The 22,876-nt window shown below is 33.5% G+C and overlaps 1 protein-coding gene across 5 annotated transcripts in view; it reads right to left on the reverse strand.

Moving 5' to 3' along the window:
* RFX3 (regulatory factor X3) overlaps window positions 1–22,876 on the reverse strand; it is a 128,583-nt gene that overhangs the window by 38,939 nt on the left and 66,768 nt on the right. For 2 of the 5 annotated variants that reach the window (XM_084503999.1, XM_084503996.1), the window contains exons 3-5: window positions 20,783–20,824; window positions 18,028–18,125; window positions 6,409–6,667 (exon numbers count right to left, since the gene is read on the reverse strand). In XM_084503999.1, the coding sequence (XP_084360125.1) occupies window positions 6,409–6,667; window positions 18,028–18,125; window positions 20,783–20,824 (399 nt within the window). Of the gene's footprint in view, window positions 1–6,408; window positions 6,668–18,027; window positions 18,126–19,607; window positions 19,752–20,782; window positions 20,825–22,876 lie in introns of those variants that run through there. The other 3 variants (XM_084504000.1, XM_084503997.1, XM_084503998.1) reach the window with 2 other exon arrangements.

The raw sequence follows: 22,876 nt of genomic DNA on the forward strand, positions 1-22,876 counted from the left end.
TAAAAAGACCAAAATATTTTTTATTAAAATGTTCTGACTGATAACTGAAATGTACACTATCATTATCACTGCAAATTCTACTGAACTATGCTAAATATTGCATGATAATCAGCTTTTACAGTAACATAAATATTGAGGGTGAACTAAATTAAAGCATGGTAGCCATGAAAACTATCATTTTGGACTTCACCCTCAGTTTACTTTGTTTGCCATCTAAAATATTACCTTATATTCTGACACAGCTATTATTGATTAAGGGTATTTCCCTGGTGTTAACAAATACAATAGTCTGATCCCAGTACATGCATCCATAAACCTGCAATGTTCAGTCATTATGTGAATGACTGATTTGGAAGTTATTAACTCTTCTTGTTAGTTTATGCATTAGTGTTCATTAACTTATTACTAGATAAACATAATATGCATTATAATTTCAGATGTGTATAAAATAGACATAGCAAATAACTATCCCAAATCCACTTACAAAAAAAAAAAAAAAAAAAAGAAAAAAGAAAAGAAAAGAAAACACCCACAAACAAACAAACAAGCAAAAAAAACCACCTGCTTTCCTAAGAACCAACGACAGAAGAAGCAGTACTTTTTCATGATTCAGCTAATTAGCACAAATCTGTTCTGAGGAAGTGAAGACATATAGATTGAAGACAATCAGATGAAGTTTAAAGCCTGACATTTTGCGATTAAACTGGAAAAGTATGTGTAACAGCCATAGGTTGATAAAAATCCAAAATGTTTAGGTCAGATGACTTTCTCCTTCCTGAATTTACAACTGAAAAACTGTTTTCCATGTTTCTCTTCCATGATGGTGGTTCTCAAACAATGAGACCAATTCCACTCTCTCTCTCTAGGGTCATCCAGTTCTTTCTATGTGTAATAACTATTATCTACAGCTTCAAATAGATTCTAAACTGTTTTTCTCTCTGGTAATATCTCCAATATATGATACAAATACTTTCCAGAAAAAAAAATAAAAATCAGGCTTAGGTGAGAACTTCAGAGAATGCACATTCTACTTAACTCTGAAAAACATGGAAAAGTCATACACATTTTTAGGAGTTACTCAAATAAGAAAATCAAAAGTGAAAAGCCAAAAGGAAAGCTGAGTTCTGATTATTGTTAAAACCAAACCTGAAAGCATGTATGTCAAGGCAGAGAGGGAGATTGGTTGTTTTAGAACAAAAAAAGGTATTTAGTCAGAATCAGAAAGATCCAGTTCTCCAGAAAGGTGATACCTTCACACCACTGGTAATGACTGTTAAAAGAATATTAATGGAATGTCATCTTGCATCCAGCTAGTGCATTTTCAAATAAAAGGAAATAATGGAAAATTTTCTCATGGATTCTGACACACCCATTTTGAATATCTCAGTATCACAAAATCATTGTGTGTCATGCAATGACTTTTATCAATAATTGGAATGCTACACTGGAATAAATCTTGTTTCCAAGAATACTCCATCTTCATTTTTTTTATAAAAATACCAGAATAAATATTTGATTGCCAAAGTGGAAATAAACTATGAGAAAAACTTGCTACAAGGCTTTTTACTTAGAAAACAGACCAAAAGCCAACAAACAAAAGTTGAAGCCAAAGCCAACAAATGGAAGCGTAAGCCAGACTTAATTCAGAAGAGGAACAAGGAGAATAGGAAGGTGAAGAAGTGAGATGCAGGACAGGGTAGGTATGTCTGACCTTAGTTGGGTCATTCTCCCTTTTCCCCGTATTCCTTATCTTGTGGAACGGGCACAGCGTCAACTGAAGACATACATTGCAGCAAGGGACTCACATGGGCAGAACAAGAAAAATTATTATGGCCATGATGCAACATTGAAAACTATCTACTGTTCTGAATAGAGGAGAAGCCATGATGCTCCAGAGTTCTGAAGGAGAAACTAAAGCAGGGGGTTTATAAAGGCACAGGATCCACAGATCCTCCAATTATTATCTTAGTTAATTCACACTACATATTTTTTATTTTTTTATTTTTTTTAATCAATGGTAGTGATTAACCATTGTTATGACTCATTTAAAAGAAAAAAAATATTATTTGTTTTCTATCTGAAAATGGATGTTTTTTCTTTTCCAAAAAAGGCATGTTAATGTGCTCAGTTGAAGAAGACATAAGGAAGTATCTTGCCAATGTAACAGATCAGACCAGACGATCTAATATTCCTTCGCAGCATAAAAATCTACGCATCTTCTATTTTATCAGAAATAGTTTGTTTTTTGTTAAGACAGACAGATGAATAACAATTCTGCCACAAATTATCAGAAAAATTGAAGAATGGACATGGAAAGTGTTCCTCTACTGGGAAAGAGATTAATGAATAAAACCTAATCTCCAACTATTTTCCAAATGATAACTGCTTCAGCTTAGATGAAACATTTTAACATTTATTGCTTTTTTTCTTAAAACAATAATATAATTTCAGTAGAGCTATTATAATCAGGATATGATGTCTACACTAGGCTTCCTTACATCATCTATTATTCTCTTTCATTAATTACATGACACGTTTTGGATAGGTATCATCCCTTATTTAAGGATAGGAGCATACTCTACTGCTACCAGAAATAATAATTTGTGGTGATACATGTCCATATTAATTTTGGTTTTATTTTAATGCATATTTAGATCTGCACTGAAAGTGTCTACATTTCTGAAACAGCATCAGTGGAGACTTCCTATAGTTGGTGATGACTGATGAATGGCAACTGTATCTGCAGCACAATCCTAAAGGTGGTTAGAAAAAAAAAAAAAAAAAAAACAACAAAAGACTAAAGTTGAGGGGGGGAGGAGGAAAGCCTCTCACTGGCTGACAAGCATAGCAACACCTTTACTATTAAAAACTGTATTTTTTTAAACTCATAGTATTATGACATTTGCTGATCCGATCATTTTATATATATACATATATATATGTATTTTATCACAAGATTAGCTCTTAGACACTTGTAGGTGATTTAAGTTTCATTATTAATATGGAAATTCAATTTTCAAGTTAGACTTTTAACTCTAGCTGCCCCGTCTTTAAGGATAACTACCAATTAGCCAAGACCTTTCAAACAAATTGAAACATGTAAACTCATTTCAAATGGTCAACCAGCTAGGGTGAATCACTTCTTGTTCAATGCATTCACAATCTATTTTTGACCTATCCACATATACTGACATCAAAATGGTCAATTTACAAAGCTGTTTATCTCCCTAATATTTGATATAGGTCTTAGGATCGGAACGCCTCTATACTGTATTAAAAATATACATACATTTATAATAAGTGGAGAAATAATTTAATAGGTGAGCACAGGATATCATGGGAAGAAACAATGAAATCAATGGAAGTGAGATGACAGAAGAAAATGCTAAAAAAAATTGTCTTTATGAACTCTAACATAAGCCACTACAGTATTTATGCTGTAACAGTTAAGGAAGTGCACAAATCTTAATATTTTGGCTATAAAAACACTGTTATCACCTCTTATAGCTTGTGCAGGAGATCTTTCTTGTATAAATGCTTTAGAGAAATTAATATGAATCAAGTTATGAACAAATATTCACCCTTTATTAAACCCCAAACTGAACTCAGCCACAACAAAATAAAGTGAAGACAGACTTAAACTAAAAAAAAATCTATGAGTCTATTTTATTGAATACTGCATAAAAGAAATAATGTATATGTAGTAGTGTACAAAAAGGACTTTGTATGTAAACAAAACTATGGCAAAAATAAACAATGTTTGGTTTGTTTACATGTGGCAATAAGTAACTTCTCATTCATTGCTATATCCTTTTTCTATTCTTCAAATTTATTCAATGTTTGGAAATATTTGCTGAAATTTATAATAGCAAATCAGTTTGCATACATGTTATTTTGATTTCTCCAATATCTTTTCTATGCAAGAATGAAAAATATGATGATGATGAAGATCAAATGAGGATCACAAGTGAAACGAGCTCTAGGTCTCTAAGGTATAATCCAGATAAAACATTACATTGCTCTATTTTGCATAGTTTAATTAAGTCTTCTAGTAAAATTTAAACAGATTTTGTGTTTTAACTTTACAGTTTTAGTCGAACCTTTAATGTTTCAGCTGACTCTTCAATACTTCAGCTGAACAATACATATGAAGAGCCTAAAATGATAAAATCTAAAGTGTCCCACTTAATTAGAAAGAAATCCACTACATCTTACTTACAGAACTATAGTATACAAAATAAACAGTACCTTAAAAAGAAAACAGAAGATATTGTTTTAGTGTAAAAAATACAATTAAATCATTGTGATTTAAATATGGGCATTTTTAATATTCTTAACAGAATAATTAATATTGATCTGTAAAGGTTATTTAGAGCAACTAAAAGAGGCTGATTTTTGATACATGAAGACAAAGTGTTGTTGATAGAACGAACATCAGATTTTGTTAAATTTGGCAAATCTGACTTCAATTCAGCAACAAAATCCGGTTTTTAGTCTTTAAAATGAAGAACAGAGTTTTGATATCATTCAAGTGATTCTAGCATGTCCAACGTAAAATTAAGTTTACTACTCTTCATTTGTGTTTACTGGACACATTTATACCTCACTTGATTTCACATTCAGATAAACATTTCATGTCTTTATTCTGTTGTCACAATAGAAAACTAAACTTGCAATGTGATATGTAAACCACAAAACTGCACCTATTCTTGTTTGAACTTACTTGAAGGAGAAGACTAGCATGATTTCTAAAAGAGGCAATATTTGTATTCAAATGTGCAAAAATTTAAATCAACTACAGATACTTTGGAATATCACCAGTATTTACATATTTAAAGTAACACCACTTTTCCAATTTTACTCGGTCTAGAGACCCACTTCCTTACTTCTGACTACAGAAAGATATTCTTGTTCTACCTATGCTTGGTAATCATAAAGCCATGTAGAAAGTTGCATGACATATCTTTCAAATAAGCCAAATGAACATTTTAAAAGAAAAAAAAAAAGTATTGATTAAATTAAATAAATCTGAAACAGGAATGTTGCTCTATTCAGAAATACTTTTTTCTATTAAAATCATGTAAAGTGCAGGCAAGTGTTCGAAAACACTGTTTTTCATTTAGTCACAGAAAATAAATACAAAATTATCTGTTGCCAGCTGAAGGCTCTTGCTACATTATTGATAAGTATGCTCTTCACTCATTATGAGTCTTCATAAATTTTACTCTCAGAAAATAATACTACACAGTTAAAGCATTCTCAAAGTTTATATGAAATACTAAGTTTACAGACTGTACAAAACCTGTGTATTTATCTATACCAACTGCTAGGAATTAAACTTAAGATGCTTTATTGGATCATATAAATTACCCAATGCTGTATTAAATGTTCATCATTATTTCAAATAAAACTTGGATAAAATAAAAATAAGAATATTAGATTTTTACTTGTTACAGTAGTTCTTAAAAATAAAGTCCCTTCATTTCATAGTCCATTAAACTACTGATAAATCAGTATTATTAATCATGTGTTATCTCCATTGGGACATTATTCAAATCTTCTTACTCTGTATCTCCCAGTTCTGTTCCCCATTACTTCCAAATCTCTGCAACCACATCAAAATACCCTGAAGGAATTAGGTAAAAGTATTCCTGATGGCCATTTTCTTAATAGGAATAAGGACTAACTGAGAAAGCTCTTAAGGAAAAGGTCTGTGTCTATGTTTAAGTGTCCACAATAGTATCTATCACAATTATAACAGCGTGCACCTTCCCATAGCATTGTAAGACACTTCCACAATGAGCTTTTTTTCCACAACACACGTTTAGGAAATGCCATGGATGAGTAAAAACAAAGTAGTATTCTGAACAAAGAAATGCAAATATTTTGAAATAAGCTACCAGACATACACTAATATTGAGAAACAAACAAACAAACAAAACTACAAATGCAGGGAAGTTACTTATAAGTTACATTATATTACATTTACATAATATTTACATATTTTAACATAATTATAATCAACAAGATTGCTTTTCCTTTTTTTTTTTTTAAAAAAAAGTGTTAAGTGGGGCTGGTTGAATTCCCCTACAATATTCATCTCAGACATACTACTTTGTGAGCATTCCCAAAGTTTTCACATGTATTACTTGCATGAAAAAATTTAACCTTGAAGATGTAAATATTTGCAACCCATCAAGGGAAAGGTCTCTGTGTTTAGGTTTCACTCCTGTATCTTGTTTATACATGTATTTATTTCTTATATTACAAAGAAAGTACTGTATAGTACTTACTCTGCTAGCATAATATTGCTGTATCTTCTATCACAAACATTATATCAGCCTGAAAGAACATCTTAGTGACTAAAAAACTAGTCCCAGAGATTTCACATCAGTCTGAAATACTTACTGTAGCTGGGGAAGTCCGCGTTGTATGAGTCACTGAATGACCAGAATTTTCCATTGAATTGCCAATCAGATAGGTCCCTCCTGAGCTGCTAATGAGTTGTCCTCCTGTGACACCCATCTGAATCCCTCCAGTGCCCACCATGCTATGAGAGGAGACCACTGTTGTCACCTGTGCAGAACTTCCTTGAGTATCAAAATAATTTCCCCCAGTGTTTTGGCTGTACATCTGGGTTTCTGTGTATGGATAAGTTGTAGATCGGCTTCAAGAAAAGAAAACAAAAGGAAAAGAAATTATTTGTATTGTTCATTTAGCTGAGGGAAATGTTGTATTTGTAGAAATGTGTGTGCAACAGATATAACCAAATTAAATATGGTGGGCAAAAAATCCCTGCCTCCTCAGAGAATAACATTTCATCACGTCGAAGAACTAAATAACTAATTCAGTGACAACATTAAACCAAGTATTCAACAAATCTTATGGACAAGTTTGTTAGTCTTACCTGAAGAGGAGCAGAGAAGGGAAGTATGACCAAAATTGAGGAAACAGAAAGAGCTCATACAATTATTAATAAACTGTAAAGCAATTTATCAAGCTCCATTCTTTTTTTTTTTTTATTTAATTCTACCGTAAGATTTTGAATTTTAGTAATCTTACACACTTTTCATACTGTGCATGTTGCAAAATTGTGAACACATCATACAAATGTCAGCCAAGAAAATCCAACATTCGGGCATCTTATGAATTTTAAATTTTTCATAGTCCTATGTTGAAGCTTGAAATTCTGAGCTCACTGGTATTTTAGAGCGTGCAGTTATTTTTACAGGGTAAATTTAAAATTTTACATGAACCCATATTAAGATGAAAAACTGCATTTAAGAAATAAAACCAAACCAGAAGGTGTAAAAAGGTCACAAAGTTAAAGGTGTGCAGTAGTAAAATTTTTAAATCACTTCTAACTATGAAACATATGCCTCATTAACCAGTTTACCACAAAAAAACTATTCAGCTACTGCAACCTTTTATCATATGTTTCACATATTTAACCACTCATCTTGAATCATTATAATCTATTATAATCTATATAATCTATATAATCTATTTATAGTTATTGAATATGTACTTGCTTCTGTGTACAGTTGGATCATCTCTATATCTGAAAATTGTTAATTCTGTAGCACTCATTGGTTCAAAGCCAAACTCCTTATTCTGGAAAAGTCTGCCTGAAAATTTTATCTTTTTTTCCCAACTGCTAAGATTTGTACAGAATCATAGAATCATAGCACATCCTGAGTTGGAAGGTACCCATAAGAATCATCAAGTCCAACTCCTGGTACCTTGGCAAGCATGACAACAGAAAAGTCAAAAGGTAAAAAACTTAAACTAAGTTTACTTAACCATTAATTTTCTAGCTTAAACATAAAATTCTGTAGTATTGCTTGTAATCAACTTACAATACTATTTAGAATTTCTGAGTTTCCCATTAACTTGTATTTGCTTATGCTAAGATGCAGTCTTTCCAAGTAATTACATTTTAACAGTAGTATGATTCAAAAAAAAAAAAAAGATGAGAGGTGCCCAATCTCTTCATAAGTCTCCAATTTGTTTATTATAATCATATGGACTACAAAATTATATGAAAACATGCAATGAACAAGTTCAGCAAAAAAATTCAGCTGCTTTTATCCAAGAGTACAAGAAAAGCAGGAAGCAGTATTCACTCTTTTATACAGACAGAAGGTGATTAATACACTTGTCCAAGAATTAGATGTATTTTTTTTTTCAGTTAACTAAGTAAGAATTAGTTTCTTACCACAATATAGAAAAGGTAATGAAAATTTACTGTTTGTTGTTGTGTTTTTTTAATTATGGAAACTTACACAAGATTAATTAATTAGTTGGTTAACAATGGAGATTTAGTTAGTTAATTAGTTTATTTAGTTAGTTAACAATGGAGTATTTCAAAAGCTTTTTTATCAGCTGCATGAAACTTGAAGTTAACCTAAAATAAATGCCTTGCAGTCTACTGAAAACAAACATAAACAGTTTTTTTAGAGACAATGCTCATGTGGGCAGTTAATTTTTTAATATTTCTTTTGGAAATCTAACATCAGTTCATGTTTGCATTGCAATAGCCTATGTATGTGTTCAGCAACCATGCAGGTACTGATTCACCTGTTTAATCAAGCCAAGGTATTATTGTGATATTGCTTACCTTGTGATGAACAAGGTAACTGCTAGCAGAGTTGATGTTGCATGTGCCTTAGAGTCACACTATTTAGATTATGAACAGTGATATGCAGCATTTAGGAATGGCGGAAGCTCAGGGTGAAAAACATTTCACCCTAATGTTTGTGAAAGGAGTGAGCACTGTAAATCCACTCTCTCCCCACTCCCATCCCCAAAGAAATACTCTACTACAGCACAGTAAGAAAATGAATGAAATGCAAAGTAAGAAAATGAATGAAATGCAAAGCCACTGCTGTCAGTAAAAATAGTTATGGCTAGAGGAAATAGATCGTCCGAAGGATGTAAGCAAGATGTCACATATGTTACTTGCAGAAGTTTCAAGAAGCAGTTCTTTGGAGCAATGCAAATGCTAGAGAATGCCCAATGTTTCACCAAAAAAAAAGTCACAATCTTCCTGTAGATGGAGAGGGAAAAGGAAATGCTTGTTTCCTTTTACCTTTTTCAGGTATGTATATCATACATAGTCTCTAAGTAAGGACTGATTGTATCACAACACCTACATCTGCTTATAACTGCTCCTTATCACTGGATCAAGTGCAACCTTTGGGGTAGATCAACAGGTCAGATCCCAAGATAAACACACTTGTCTTTGTTCTAACAACCATGCTTACAGCTGATTCTTTAAAAACACATTATTATTGGAGATGATTAGCAAACCTTCAGCAACAATCAAAAGGGTAATTAAAAGTCAGGTACAAGTGTTATTATTACATGCAATAATAATTGCAATTTACCAAAGAGCTTTTTAGCTTAACCAAAATACAAACTAATTGAGTTGCAAACAAAAAAGCATATCCCATACCAACTGGGTAAGATGATGTTTTGGAAAGCAGTGACTCAAAGATTTTAATTTCAGTGCATACAATAATACAAACTGTCACCATGAAATTATGCAAAGAGAACAATACAATGTTATATCCTTTAAACACACACAAAGGGCAATTTGAAATAAGGGAGTTATCCTACCTCTCCACAGCACTTGTAGTACAAACATGCGATATGTTCTCAAATCATCTGACATAAATCATATAGTAATTTCTTTCTTGTTACAAAGGTTGTCACAAGCCTCCTATGCCTTATTTTCTTCAACAGTTGCATGTAAAGATCCTCTAGGGATTAGATTAGCTCAATGTAACTGAAGTCTTTTGGATCTTTATGAGAATACCTTGGTGATATACTGGGGCTTGAGATACAAGGTAGTAAACAGAATCTAAATCCACTGAAAAATTATGAAATTCAGTGTTTATTAGAATGAAATATTAGAAAGTTCATCAGAATTACTAAAACACTTGAAGAACTTCCAGAAGTTGTGCAAACTAGACAATATTTACACCAAGAGCATGCCACACAAAGTTAGAGACATTGCATGAATTCCATCTAGATTCAAGAATCTGAACATGTGTCCAATGTTCAGATCCCACATTGGAAATTAACGAGACCAGCATGAGTTGGACTAGGATTGTGAAGTACTATAGGTTGAGGTACCATCTATTATACTTTATTGCTTACAAACATTTTACAATGATTTCCAATAAAAACTTAATGCTAGAAACAAAACACATGGAGTTGTGTTATAAAGTTGTTAATGAAAGTATACTTCTGGCAAATGAAAACAGAAAGCAGTAATTTCTAAATTCAGTAAGCCCTTGCACTGACATTGCCAATTAAGTGCAATGTCCTCAATTTTATTACAGACATTGACAATAATACTACTAAGCTTAGCTTTTAGAGACACTTCGGTCTCTTCAAAGACACTGACACTTTGAATAAAGGAGATAAATAAGACAATGTTGGAGAATGAGTAAATCTTACTATCACTCTCCCTTAGTTGTCAGAGAGCACATGCACACATGGGAAATCATTTATTCCCAGCTGCATCTATTATTCGGTTCTATGTATATGTCAAAACTCTGATCTATTTACTACTACAAATCTGTGCTCCTGCCACCCCATCATGTCTCAGTATTTACATGAACTTTTCTTTGAACAAATAGCTGATGTGACAGACTCACCTTTACCATATTTACATTTGCCTAGAAAGCATCACCTACTGAATTATGCCTGTTTTATTTATGGCTTGGAAATGTTTGCTTTGGTGAAGGATTTTTCCATCACTCTACATGTTAGTACAAACAAACAAACAAACAAACAAAAACAAAACAAAACAAAACGAACACCCACAAACCAGAATAATTTCCTATTTCATGAACTGTTTAGAACTCCAGACAAGTTAACTCAAGTACAGTTTGTGATTGTATTAAATTAGGTTTTAATTTTAAATTATATTCCAGTAACTTTAGTGACTTGCAAAATAAGGAATTAGGAATTGACTTCTTGTCATCAATTACAGGCACCGATGAAGAAATAGCAAGTATCGGATAGAATACACATTGTCTTTTAGCTAAAGATATATACCTTCATACTGTATAACTTGAAATATTAGCAGCCCTTCACAGTGGCTGTACAACGACTCAGTGTCAAATGTTTTATTTTTCTGTAATTCTATATTGTAAGCAAACAAGTAGTGTAATAATCATCTTGTTGATCTAGTAATAACACCAAAAATACTCAAATGGGTTTTCTTATGGATTGCTTACATAGCTTAGCAGACAGGCATCTAAGTATTTTTTGCTGTCATCTCTGTAATGAACTCTAGTGAAATCATAGTTAATGATACTTAATTAACTATGGTATTATTTACTGGGATATTAATATAATAATCAGTAGATGAGAATTAACATTTCAAATATTTCAGCTGTGTACCAATATAAACATGCTATTATTATCTAAAAACAGAGGAGCTAATACTTATGATCAATGTTGTGGTATTACAATATGGAAGAAAACCTCTGCGCATGAAAGCCAAGAAAGTCAATTTCCCATCCGAACAATATTCTGAAATTTTTTTAACATTTTAGCATATTACTGTGGTCCTGAAGCTAATTGTGAATTTCATGGAAACTACTAAGAACAGAATCAGTCATCTAATGTGCATGTGCAAAACAATTGGTGGATCAGACCCAGTCAGCATGGGTTCATGAAGGGCAAGTCCTGCCTGACCAACCTCATCTACTTCTATGACTGGATGACCCACCTGGTGGATGAGGAAAAGCCTGCTGAGCCTGCTACCTAGACTTTAGCAAGGCCTTTGACATGGTCTCCCACAGTATTCTCCTGGAGAAGCTGGCAGCCCATGGCTTGGACAGGCACACTCTTTGCTGGGTTAAAAACTGGCTGGACAGCCAGGCCCAGAGAGTGGTGGTGAACAGAGTGAAATCCAGCTGGTGACCGGGTCACCGGTGTTGTTCCCCAGGGATCGGTGTTGGGGCCCATCTTTAATATCTTTATTGATGATTTGGTTGAAGGAATTGAGTGCACCCTCAGTAAGTTTGCAGATGACACCAAGTTGAGGGGAAGTGTCCATCTGCCAGAGGGTAGGAAGGCTTCTGCAGAGGGACCTGGACAAGATGAATCAATGGGCAGGGGCCAGTGGGATGAGGTTCAACATGGCTAAGTGCCAGGTCCTGCACTTTGGCCACAATAACCCCATGCAGCGCTACAGGCTTGGGACAGAGTGGCTGGAAAGCTGTGCAGAGAAAAAGGATCTGGGGGTGCTGACTGATGCTCACCTGAACATGAGCCAGCAGTGTGCCCAGGTGGCCAAGAAGGCCAACAGCATCCTGACTTGTTCCAGGAATATAGGTATATACCAGGTATAACCAGCAAGACTAGGGAGCTGATCACCCCCCATACTCAGCTCCGGTGAGGCCATCCTCAGGTACTGTGTTCAGCTCTGGGCCCCTCACTACAAGAAGGACATCGAGGCCCTGGAGCGTGTCCAGAGAAGAGCTACGAAGCTGGTGAAGGGCCTGGAACACAAGTCCTGTGAGCAGCAGCTGAGGGCATTGGGGTTGTTTAGTCTGGAGAAGAGAAGGCTCAGGGGAGACCTTCTTGCTCTCTACAACTACCTGAAAGGAAGGTGTGGGGAGATGGGGGTCTGCCTCTTCTCGCAGATAACTAGTGATAGGACTAGAGGGAATGGCCTCAAGTTGTGCCAGGGGAGGTTCAGGCTGGGAATGAGGAGACATTTCTTCTCAGAAAGAGTGGTTAGGCATGGAACAGGTTACCCAGGGAGGTGGTGGAGTCACCGTCCCTAGGGTTGTTAAGGAAAGACTGTATGTAGTACTCAGGGACATGGTTTAGTGTGTAATAATGGTGGTAAGGGGATGGTTGTACTAGATGATCTTGGAGGTCTTTTCCAACCTTGATGATTCTATTACTCCATGATTCTTACATGAACAGAAGGCCTCACTGCATCCAGTGCATTACTGCAGCCTCTGGAGAGTGTATCTGGAGGTTATGTCTCCTTACTCCCCAGAAAGAAATCTACTCCTGTAATCAGAATATTGATTCAAGGCATTTTAATAACAGATCAAATCCCAGTGAAGTCTTCCACAAAAGCTTTCTCAATTGGTCTAAAGACAGCCAGAGATAGAAGAACTAATTAAACTGTAAATCATTGTTTCTTTTCATCAATCAAGTTAAATTGCCAAAATCAAAGTTTAAAACCTACATGTGTAATACATTTGTAACCAGAGAACTTGTTCCATAACAATGAATAGGTGACCTTCATTGATAATACCTAGTAAATTAAGATACAAGATAGAAATGGAAATCACAGAAGAATGAATGAGGCGTATATCCTGCTAGAAAATACATAAAATAGCTGCAAGTGGATCCATTATACTTTTCCAGGCATAGCAACTGTGGTGGTGATAACTGGCTCTAACCCTTTCTTAGATGAAAGTCATTGGCCATCGTATACACGGTGGTAGTGGAAGGTTAAGTGTAACACCAGAGAAAAAAAGAGACTAGCAAGTACAAGAAAGATACTTAGGAAGATAGTAATTTTAACTGCAGTCATAATTCTCTGATCAGACAGTTATACTTCAATTAGAGTAATAGTAAATTCTTGGTTTCACCCATAGTCTACAACTGTTGTAGTACAACAAATTGGTGAAGAATGACCAATTCAATTTGGATTCAACAGCATTATCAATTCTTAGACAATCCCAGCAATTAAATCCTTCTTTGCCACACCAGAATTATCAGAAAAAAAAAAAGTCTGGTTTTGGATTAATTAATTAGATTGCATACATTAGTAAATATTACAGTTTGAGTAGGAAAAAAGTTCATGCCTAGAAAAAGGGCCTCACCTGGCTTCTTAATCTATGTGCAATGACAATATACTTTCCCTATCTATTTTAAAACTCCAGGTAACCTGCACATCACAACAATGCATTTTTGCTTTAAGATAGAGTGACATGCTTGACAAGCAAAAGTGTTATTAACAAGACACAAAGGTAGATAACATCATTCAAATATTCTCATATTTTAAACAAAGTATGTGACAAGCTGCAGGTTACACCCCTTGTATCATCATTATGCCCACAATTATAATAAAACCAAATAGTGTTTAAGTGTAGACAAATCATGATATAAAATGCGTAGGAAGAACTGTGTTATATGAATACTACAGTTGCACCTGACAGACTGTGAAAGCCAACAAGCTTCCTATAATTAGAATCAAAAGAATCAGTAACTATTTTCTCCTAGATATTCAAAGCGCATTCTTTGTTGCTATCATATATGGGCTTAAATCAATGTTAGCGCACATGTTCTTTATTTCGAAATGAAGAACAACTCATTCACCAGACATACTGTAACTTTTTACTTCAGTAATCCCTGTATAATGAATTAATGTCTTAATCCTTCACTATGCGTTGCAGACTTCTTATTCCACTGCTAAGGCAGAACTATGATTTGATAGATTATGCAGTATATGCTGTGTATATTTTGAGTTAGAATTAAGACTCTGATTTAACATAGTCATAGAATAAATCAAATAAATAATCATATGAAAATAACCAAAAAGACGAAGTAGGGATCACTCTACTCAATCACATCATTTACAAACAAAACTCTATTTTCTGAAAGTTAAATTGACAAATTCTAGAGTAGGAGTAAGGAGATAAATTGGATCTAATACACTTCTATCAATTTTTCAGGATCCAAGAGGCTTGTCTTTCACAGATTTCAGTATGATGGATAGAAAAGGATGAACTGCAATCTGAACACTTGCCTAAATATTTTTAGCAAAAGAAAGGCTGGCCCGTGTTTTCTATCACAGCAGAACTCAACACAGTCTATGCCAGCTTTGTTTAGGGATGTAGTGAGCTTTTGATTCACTTCCAAAAACTTTCAAATGTCAATTCCACATTGATATAGCTCTCAATAAGCAAATCTAGTGGCAAAACAAGAAGAGGAGAAACAGATACGATTTTTTATTTTATTTTATATAAATCACATAACTTATGTTAAAAACAGCAAATAGAAGAAGAATTCTTTATGCTCTGAAGGAAGCTAGCTAACAGCAACCTAGGGTCCCATTTCTGGCAAATGAATGGCATTTCAACATATAGTACGTATGCTCAGTAACTTTAATTCATATCAACAACATTTTTCCATTCTTAATCTGCAGAATAAGAGTATAAGGGAAAATGAATTTCTCTAGAGACAGTCTTTAAAACTTCTGAATACAAACACAGACTCACAGACTGGCCCTATCCTCCATGGAAGAAGCCAAAATCTCTAGGTTAAAGTTCCTAAAAATTTTGGACCAGAAATCATATCACTGGCAAAGTCTTCTTCTGTGTGAGAGACAATCTGGATTAGGCTCGCTTAATAAGAAGAATGCTCTTATTCATTAGTGAGATTTTTTATTTCCTATTGACTGATTCTACAGAAACTAACAAAGGTATTCGGATATAGAAACACAATAAAATAAAAACATGGACACTCAAAAGTTCATACTAAGCAGTCAGTAACATTTTTTTTTTCTCCAAACACTGTAAGCATATAGATATCATGCACTGCCAAAAATGCATGTGCCGACAGCTCATGTGAGAACAACCTTTTTGTGGTACATCTGGGAGAAGCTAGTGACCATGGAATACTTCAAATCCGTAACTAAATCTAGTAGAAGTCTTGAACTCTCGTGTCTAAAAAGGAACAATAATGTGGTGGATTCATTCTTTTTAAAAACTTGTATAAAGGGACATATTTTCTTTGTCCCCTGAGAGTAATATACTTATAGACGCTTATTGAAACAATGATGTTCAGTATATAAGTATATAATATATATATTATATTATAATAGTATATATAATATATATTATATACTTATATATATAAGTATATAATATTACAGGGCCCATCTTATAATATTTATAATTAGTTCTCAAATTACCCTTTATCACCTAGGAGAGAGGAAATATTCACCAACTTTTCTCTAGAAAAATTTTCCACATGATATCTTAGCTTATTCAAAGCTTGCTAGTGTTGAAATATGTTTATTTTAGTTTCATAGAAAACAAACAGTTACACTTTTGGAAACATACTGATCACATAAAAATCATTTAGTCACTAAAGCAGTACAAGCTACATTGTACCAGCAAGCTCCTCCTTCTACCTATTTTTGAAGTCACAGTTGTTAAACTGTAAGCAATGTCTAGAGAAGTAAAATGTCTAGAGAAGAAACTGTGAGCAGCTATATCAGCAAAACTAGAGCAACATAAATAAAAATGTGCAGTCTCCTGCATGAAACAGTTTTTCAGGGCTATTTATCCATTCACACCTTTTTAACACTTTTTTTTTTTTCCCCCAGCCACCCACTCATCCTGGATTTTTGTTAGATTTGTCATAATTTTCTGCCTTCTGTCTTCTAGAATGTGGATACCACATTCTCAATCCCTTCCACCAGTACTCTATCTAAAATTAACAGCCAGTGCCTAATTGACCCCAGTCCAGATTTTAGCATAGATTTTTTTGTCTTTCACTTACTGCTATTACTTGTACTGTTTGACAATTTTATTATAGCATTCAATAATTTAACATCTCAACAGAATAAAACATTTTTATTAAAAAATAAATAAAATCTAGAAACTCAGAAAAAGTTTAAACTGCAGCAAAACACACATTCCTAATGCCACTGCTCAGATTTAAGTTTCCAGCTGAAAGTGTTGAAGTGCTAGAACTTTTTAAAGAACAGCTAATTAACATGTAGGAAAATCAGGATGTTTTCCTTTATCTCAACAGCTGAATGTCCTCAGTTAAAATGCCTTCAATTTTCAAAAACAATGTAAGCAAAACAAATTAGCTCCAAGAAAAGTAGCTTTCTTCACAGAAAATGGAAAACCTAAATGCTTACAGTTTAACAATCGTATGAGTGACTTTCAGTTGTGATAGCTTAAACTAGATAACAGTCAACACTCTTTCTTAATAACTGGAAAGTCTAATGTATATTTAAAACATTGTTTAGGATTTACAAGTGAAAAAAAAGCAGACAAGATAGTATATAACAGTAGTGATTGACCAAAGCAGGCTGCTAGTGTTAACATCAGAAGTCTCTGAATCAAATTACATTGCTCTTTTGAATCATTTCTGGATTAGCATCAACATATACTAAAAACAGTAAATAAGCTTCCTAAATGATCTTTGTTTCCTCCTCAATCCAGTAACATACCAAAAATAGAAAAAGGCAGGTAAGTGAAAAAGACAGGTAGGGAAGCTCCTATCCAAGCAACATGATCTTATTTTAAGCTAACTTCAGAGCTGGCCCTGCTCCAAACCACCGATTAGACTAGATAACCTCCAGAGGTCCCACCAAACCTAGATTATCATTCTATGTTTCTAAACTTGTGTGTTGAAGAAAGGAATGTGATGTTGAAAAAGCACATTCAGGGAAAAGCAGGAAATGCACGATAATAGCCACAAAAGAGGCTAGAGAAGCAGCAAAAGAAGAAAGCATTACTCTCTTTCCTCTACCTCTCCTCATTCTTTTGGATTTTTTTTTCTAAATCATTTTATTAAACAATGGAATGGATTACATTATTACTTTCTCTGAATAATAACTGCAGCCATTGAAGCTTTTTATGGATTTTCCACTACGATTGCAGCAAGGAAGACTGAAGGCCTATGAGAAGATAACACTACCACAAAGTTACACAGCACTTCCTATGAATAGAACTTACTCATAAACCTAAAAGGTACTTCTTCAAAGAGCGCTATGCTGTACACATGTAACTTCATTTAAGTCCAACTAAAACAATCACAACGATTCTTTTCACACAACAATTATACCTTTATAAACAGTGAATTTAGCTTTTCATACAAAAACTATTTTAAATGACAATAGTAAAGATTTTGATTCAACCTTTTTTTTTCTTCCAACAGTTGTTGGTAGAATCTTACTGAAAATACACATTTAACTTCACATTTTAATAAACAAATTCTGATCATTTGCCAACTTACATAGCTCCATTAGTGTAGACTGTGTCACTTCCTTCCACATACTGAACCTGGGCTGGGTAGACATGCTGTACTTGTTGCACAGTCTGCACTTGCTGCACCTGAAAACAAGAACACCCTAAAATTGGGATGCTGTCATAAAAAGACTGAAGAATTACATTTACTAAGTATCCTCTGTCTATATGTATGCCTTTTCTTATTTCATTTTAACCATGAATAACAGAAGCCTTAATATACTTCTTAATGTACTGTAACACACAGCTTAAATGTGCTACAATAAATTTAGAAATAAAGGTTTACAACAAAATTATTTAGTTCTTGTTCAACTGGGGTTAAACTAAAGTGGTTTAAGTTTTTTTTTCTAGTAATGTTTTTAACCCAAAGGTACAATTACAGATCAAGAACCCCAGTGTGTCACCCTCTTTCCAGAATATCAGCAGCTATAAGATGCTCCAAGAAAAACTTTTTATAATGCCAATGAGTTAAACAAGAAGCACTATGGCATTTTCATCTATATGGCTGAGAATGTATGCCTGCCTTGCAAGAGTGTATCACTAGCCACAAGACAATTCCTTTGACTCATATACTATGTGTAGCAGTTCAAGGTCATGAAAATTTCCTGTCCAGTCTTTTTTTTTTTTTTTTTCTTCTGCAACAGAGATAAAGAAACCCGTATTTTACACGTTATTGTCCAAAGAAGCCATATTTCAGCAGTCCTAAAGCTAAAAGAAGCAAAATGTTTTAGAGACTTCTTAGACTAGCACAATATTACCCTAGAACTGAATCAAGAAAGTGACAATGCACATATTTATTCAATAGATTTAATATAAACTACATGTGAATGACTGATATTTTTCTTGGATACTTTGTTATGAGGCAGCTTTAGCTTGATCCAGATGTTCCTAAGAACAGCAAACAACATAATCCCAGATCAAACTGCACCTCTTACATTTGATGGATCATCTCTAAGAGCTCTTTGAGAATATCTTCATTGTCATACCTTCACTCCATTATATTCTAAAGGTTTATTTAAATAAACACAATTCTCCTAGTCTTTTATAGTATTGCCTCGGACTGTGAAAGGAAAACCTAGCTTTTGCACAGAAAACTTTTCTTAGGTTGATACTAAAATTAAAATTCTGAAAACAAATGCAACAGTGTTTTGAATCCAGCTTTACTAGTATGATAGCAATGGTGTGATACAATATGATGGTTGAACTATCTATTAAAAGGCACATTTTTCTGACTTGCTACGTAAGTCATTATCTAAATTGGCACAAATTCCTGAAATATGATTTACCCACTTCCAAAAAAATAATAAAGACTTCAAAAAAAAAAATAAAGACTATAAAGATATTTCTAATTATTATTCTAATTATTAAGATAAAGTGTTTATATGACTCTAAAAGTATTGACTCTAAAAGTATTTCTTCTCCTCGGGTGACTCTAAATCTATGATGACCTGTAATCAGTGGGAAAGGAAGAGTCACTGTTGAGCAGAGCACTTAACTGATCTACTTAACCTATACAGAGAGAAAACATCTTTAAAACAGACTTTGTTCTTAAAACCAGTAATTTGTCACCTGCCATGTAACAGATCAGTTCCATTTTCTGTCCCAGCAGTACACCAGTGGAAACACTGGGGAAATGATGCAATTATCAACATACTTCTGTCCAACCTCTCTGAAAAATCCCTTTATTCCCTGCTCACATGCAGTGAATATGGCTTACTCCCTATTTATATTAAAAAACAAACAAACAAACAAAAAAACAAACATTGTGTTTTATTAATAAAGAGAATTGATTTTTTTCCTAAAACCTCCGAATGGTTAAACTGGAACTTACTATACATATAAATGCAAGGTTAAAAACTTCCTGCCAGTAAATGCAGGTCACGTTCCCATTCTGTACAAGCTATTATGGTCTTCTTATAAGAATATAATACTCTTGGATGCAGGCTGCTACCATTTCATAAACTGTGGATTCAGCACAGTGCAACACCTGTAACATGGATCTGAGAGGAGACTGCAGGAAGGAAATGGTATAGCCTGTATCAAAGCTCAGACAGGGAACTGAAAAATTTCAAAACATATTTAATTTCTGATTTGGAATGACAAAACACTTGTTTCGTTTTCCACAGGGGAAAAAAAAAAAGTTTAAAAGAAAGTTTTCATTGAATAGTTTCAAATTTTCACCAATTTTTACATATATTATCTATGGGCCTAATATGCAGTACTGCCAGAAATATAACTTTATGCAAATAAAACAACATTTTTTAAATTGGCATTTAAGAATGGTTAAAGTGCAGGGCTAATAAGAACATCTAATCTTCATTTGTAGATCAAAGTATTTTTCTTTTAAATTTTAATAATGAAGCTCGATAAAGACAGATTATAAAAAAGTGTTACTTTGCTTCAGGTTCTCCAAAACTCAGTACTGCTAAAGTTAAATTGATTCTGGTGCTGAAATCTTTAGTGACTACACCATATTGCACTGTACATACCTCTGACTTTCTCTACCTCAAGGCTTTTAAATATTCTTCCTGCCAAGGAATATCAAACAAGTGACCTTTAGAGTAGCCTTGCATTTGAAAATTCTGCCATGCTGAGACTCTTTGGCATGTAATAACTTAAATTCTACTTTTATTTCCTGTTTTACTTCATTTGGGGAAAAATGTTTTCATTAGAGTTATATTAGTTTAAGTGCCTGTGGATTTTTTTGTTTAATCTTCAGGGACAGGAAGAAATCAAGTGCATACCTGTACTCTCCATGAGCACACCATTATCTGAGAAGAATTTAGCTATGAAGAAACAAAATACCACAGGAAAAAAAATCAATTTTTATGCAAATTGTAAAAATCGTTTTGTCTTCTATTTATCATTTTCCTTGCACATTTTATTAAACTAGTTACGGAATTGCATTAGATACGTTCATTAGCTTTGGGGCAGAATAGAAATTGAAGATCACTGAGAGAACATTGAACAGATACCTAAACCAAAATAGACTACTTGCATAAAAACAAAGAAACAAAAAAACAGACAACACACACACAAAAAGCTTCCCAATAATTTAATTAAATGATTAAGGCTGAAAACAGAAAATACAATGAAACATTTATTACAAAGCAACAGTACTCAAGTTCAAAAATTTTATGTTTGTGGGGTTGACTGGTGAACCAGTCATGGGAATTGTTATTGTCTGGCCAGAAAACAGAAAATTAACTGGCTGGCATAGGAAATAATGAGTTAAATAGGGTCAAACAGAAGATCATTCATTCCTCTTGCTTCAGTGATTCTATCCTGAAATAACTGGAACAGGATTAGAAGTAAGCAGCTGAAATGTTCCAGGAGAACAAGAGGAGAATGAAAACTTATTTTGATATACATGTGTAATTATAATCACTAGTTAAAGAAAAAAAAAAAAAAAAAAGAAAATTATATTGTTAATGATACTACCTCAAAGGAGCAAATGAGGGACTAAGTCACATTGTATCTATGAGAGTTTGTCAACAAAGGAAATCGAATAAAAGCACATGGAAATACAGAAAATACTTTTAAGCATAAAAGCAAAATTTAAGAGAAAATTCTGATTTGAAATTTGCTGATGTTCAAAGCACTAGTAATCAAAGAGTAGAAAAATACAGTAAAACATATAAGGATTTTTAAACCACATTTAAAAGAGAACACATAATTATTCATGGTGCCTATGCAAAATAGTTGTATATGCATCTTCTGTCCTCGTATATAAAAATAATGTTTCTACTTTCATTAGTATGGATTACTTTTGGCAAGCAATATATAAATAGCATATGCTGTAATATTCTAAGCACATTCATATTTATATAATGCTTAATGTCAGCTCGTGATTATGTTTTTCATATGCCAGGCATGATTTTGCATTGAGACTAATTTTGATTACCAGAATTCTGCATCTTCATTTTAATGATACAATTCTTTCTAAAGGTGATGGCTGTGTTGTTTTTTGACTACAAGAATTGCTTTGTTCAACTTCTGATGCATTGATATACCTTTGTAAAACAGATTATATGATTATTTTTAGTTTTATTTCTCCAATCTTTCTACTTTGCATAACATAAACTACTAAATGCAGATAATTTTTAATCTTCAGAAACTTTCTGCTCTGTGTTAGGGCACTTGTTGAAAAAACAATGATAGATTACTGAAAAATCCCCCTATCTGAGGAAGCCTGAGAAATTCCTCAGGCTATTAAGACAGTTTAATTATACTCCCAACATTTTGGTCTTACCCTTGTTGCTTTTTGCTTACACATGTGTATGTTTGTCCTCTCACCATTCCCCTCCATTCCATCTCAAGAGTGACAGTTGCTGTGCTGCATATAAATAACTACCACCATTGCAATGTTTATCAGAAGGGAATCCTAGGTTTTCATTAATGGTATCTGTGTTTTTTTTTTCCTTTCTGTTTTGAAGTACCACAGCAGAGTTTTATGAAAGCCACATATATACTAGCTATATGCAAATGAGGGATTTGTTTAGTTGAAAGTATCAGGGGGTACTCTTTTGTTGTTTGCTGAAAAGACAGGATGCCATAATACAACACAGCTGTAAGAGAAAGGCTTTCTTACACCCTTTCACTAATCCAGTTGGTTCTTCTTCTGCGCAAAAAAAAAAGTTAATTTGGAAAGATATAGCATACATTTTGTGGGCAATGAAAACACTGATACCATGAAAATAACCTTGAATTCATACAGGCATGAGATGTCATTTAAGTATGGTGTACAAACAGCAAAGCAAATGTCGAAAATAAAGATCTCAAAGGAAAAAATGAAATATTATACACAGCTTTAATATTAATTAAAAATTAATCTAAAA

The sequence above is a fragment of the Aythya ferina genome, assembly GCF_964211825.1.
Source record: "Aythya ferina genome assembly, chromosome: Z".
In the NCBI taxonomy this organism is placed as follows: Eukaryota; Metazoa; Chordata; class Aves; order Anseriformes; family Anatidae; genus Aythya; species Aythya ferina.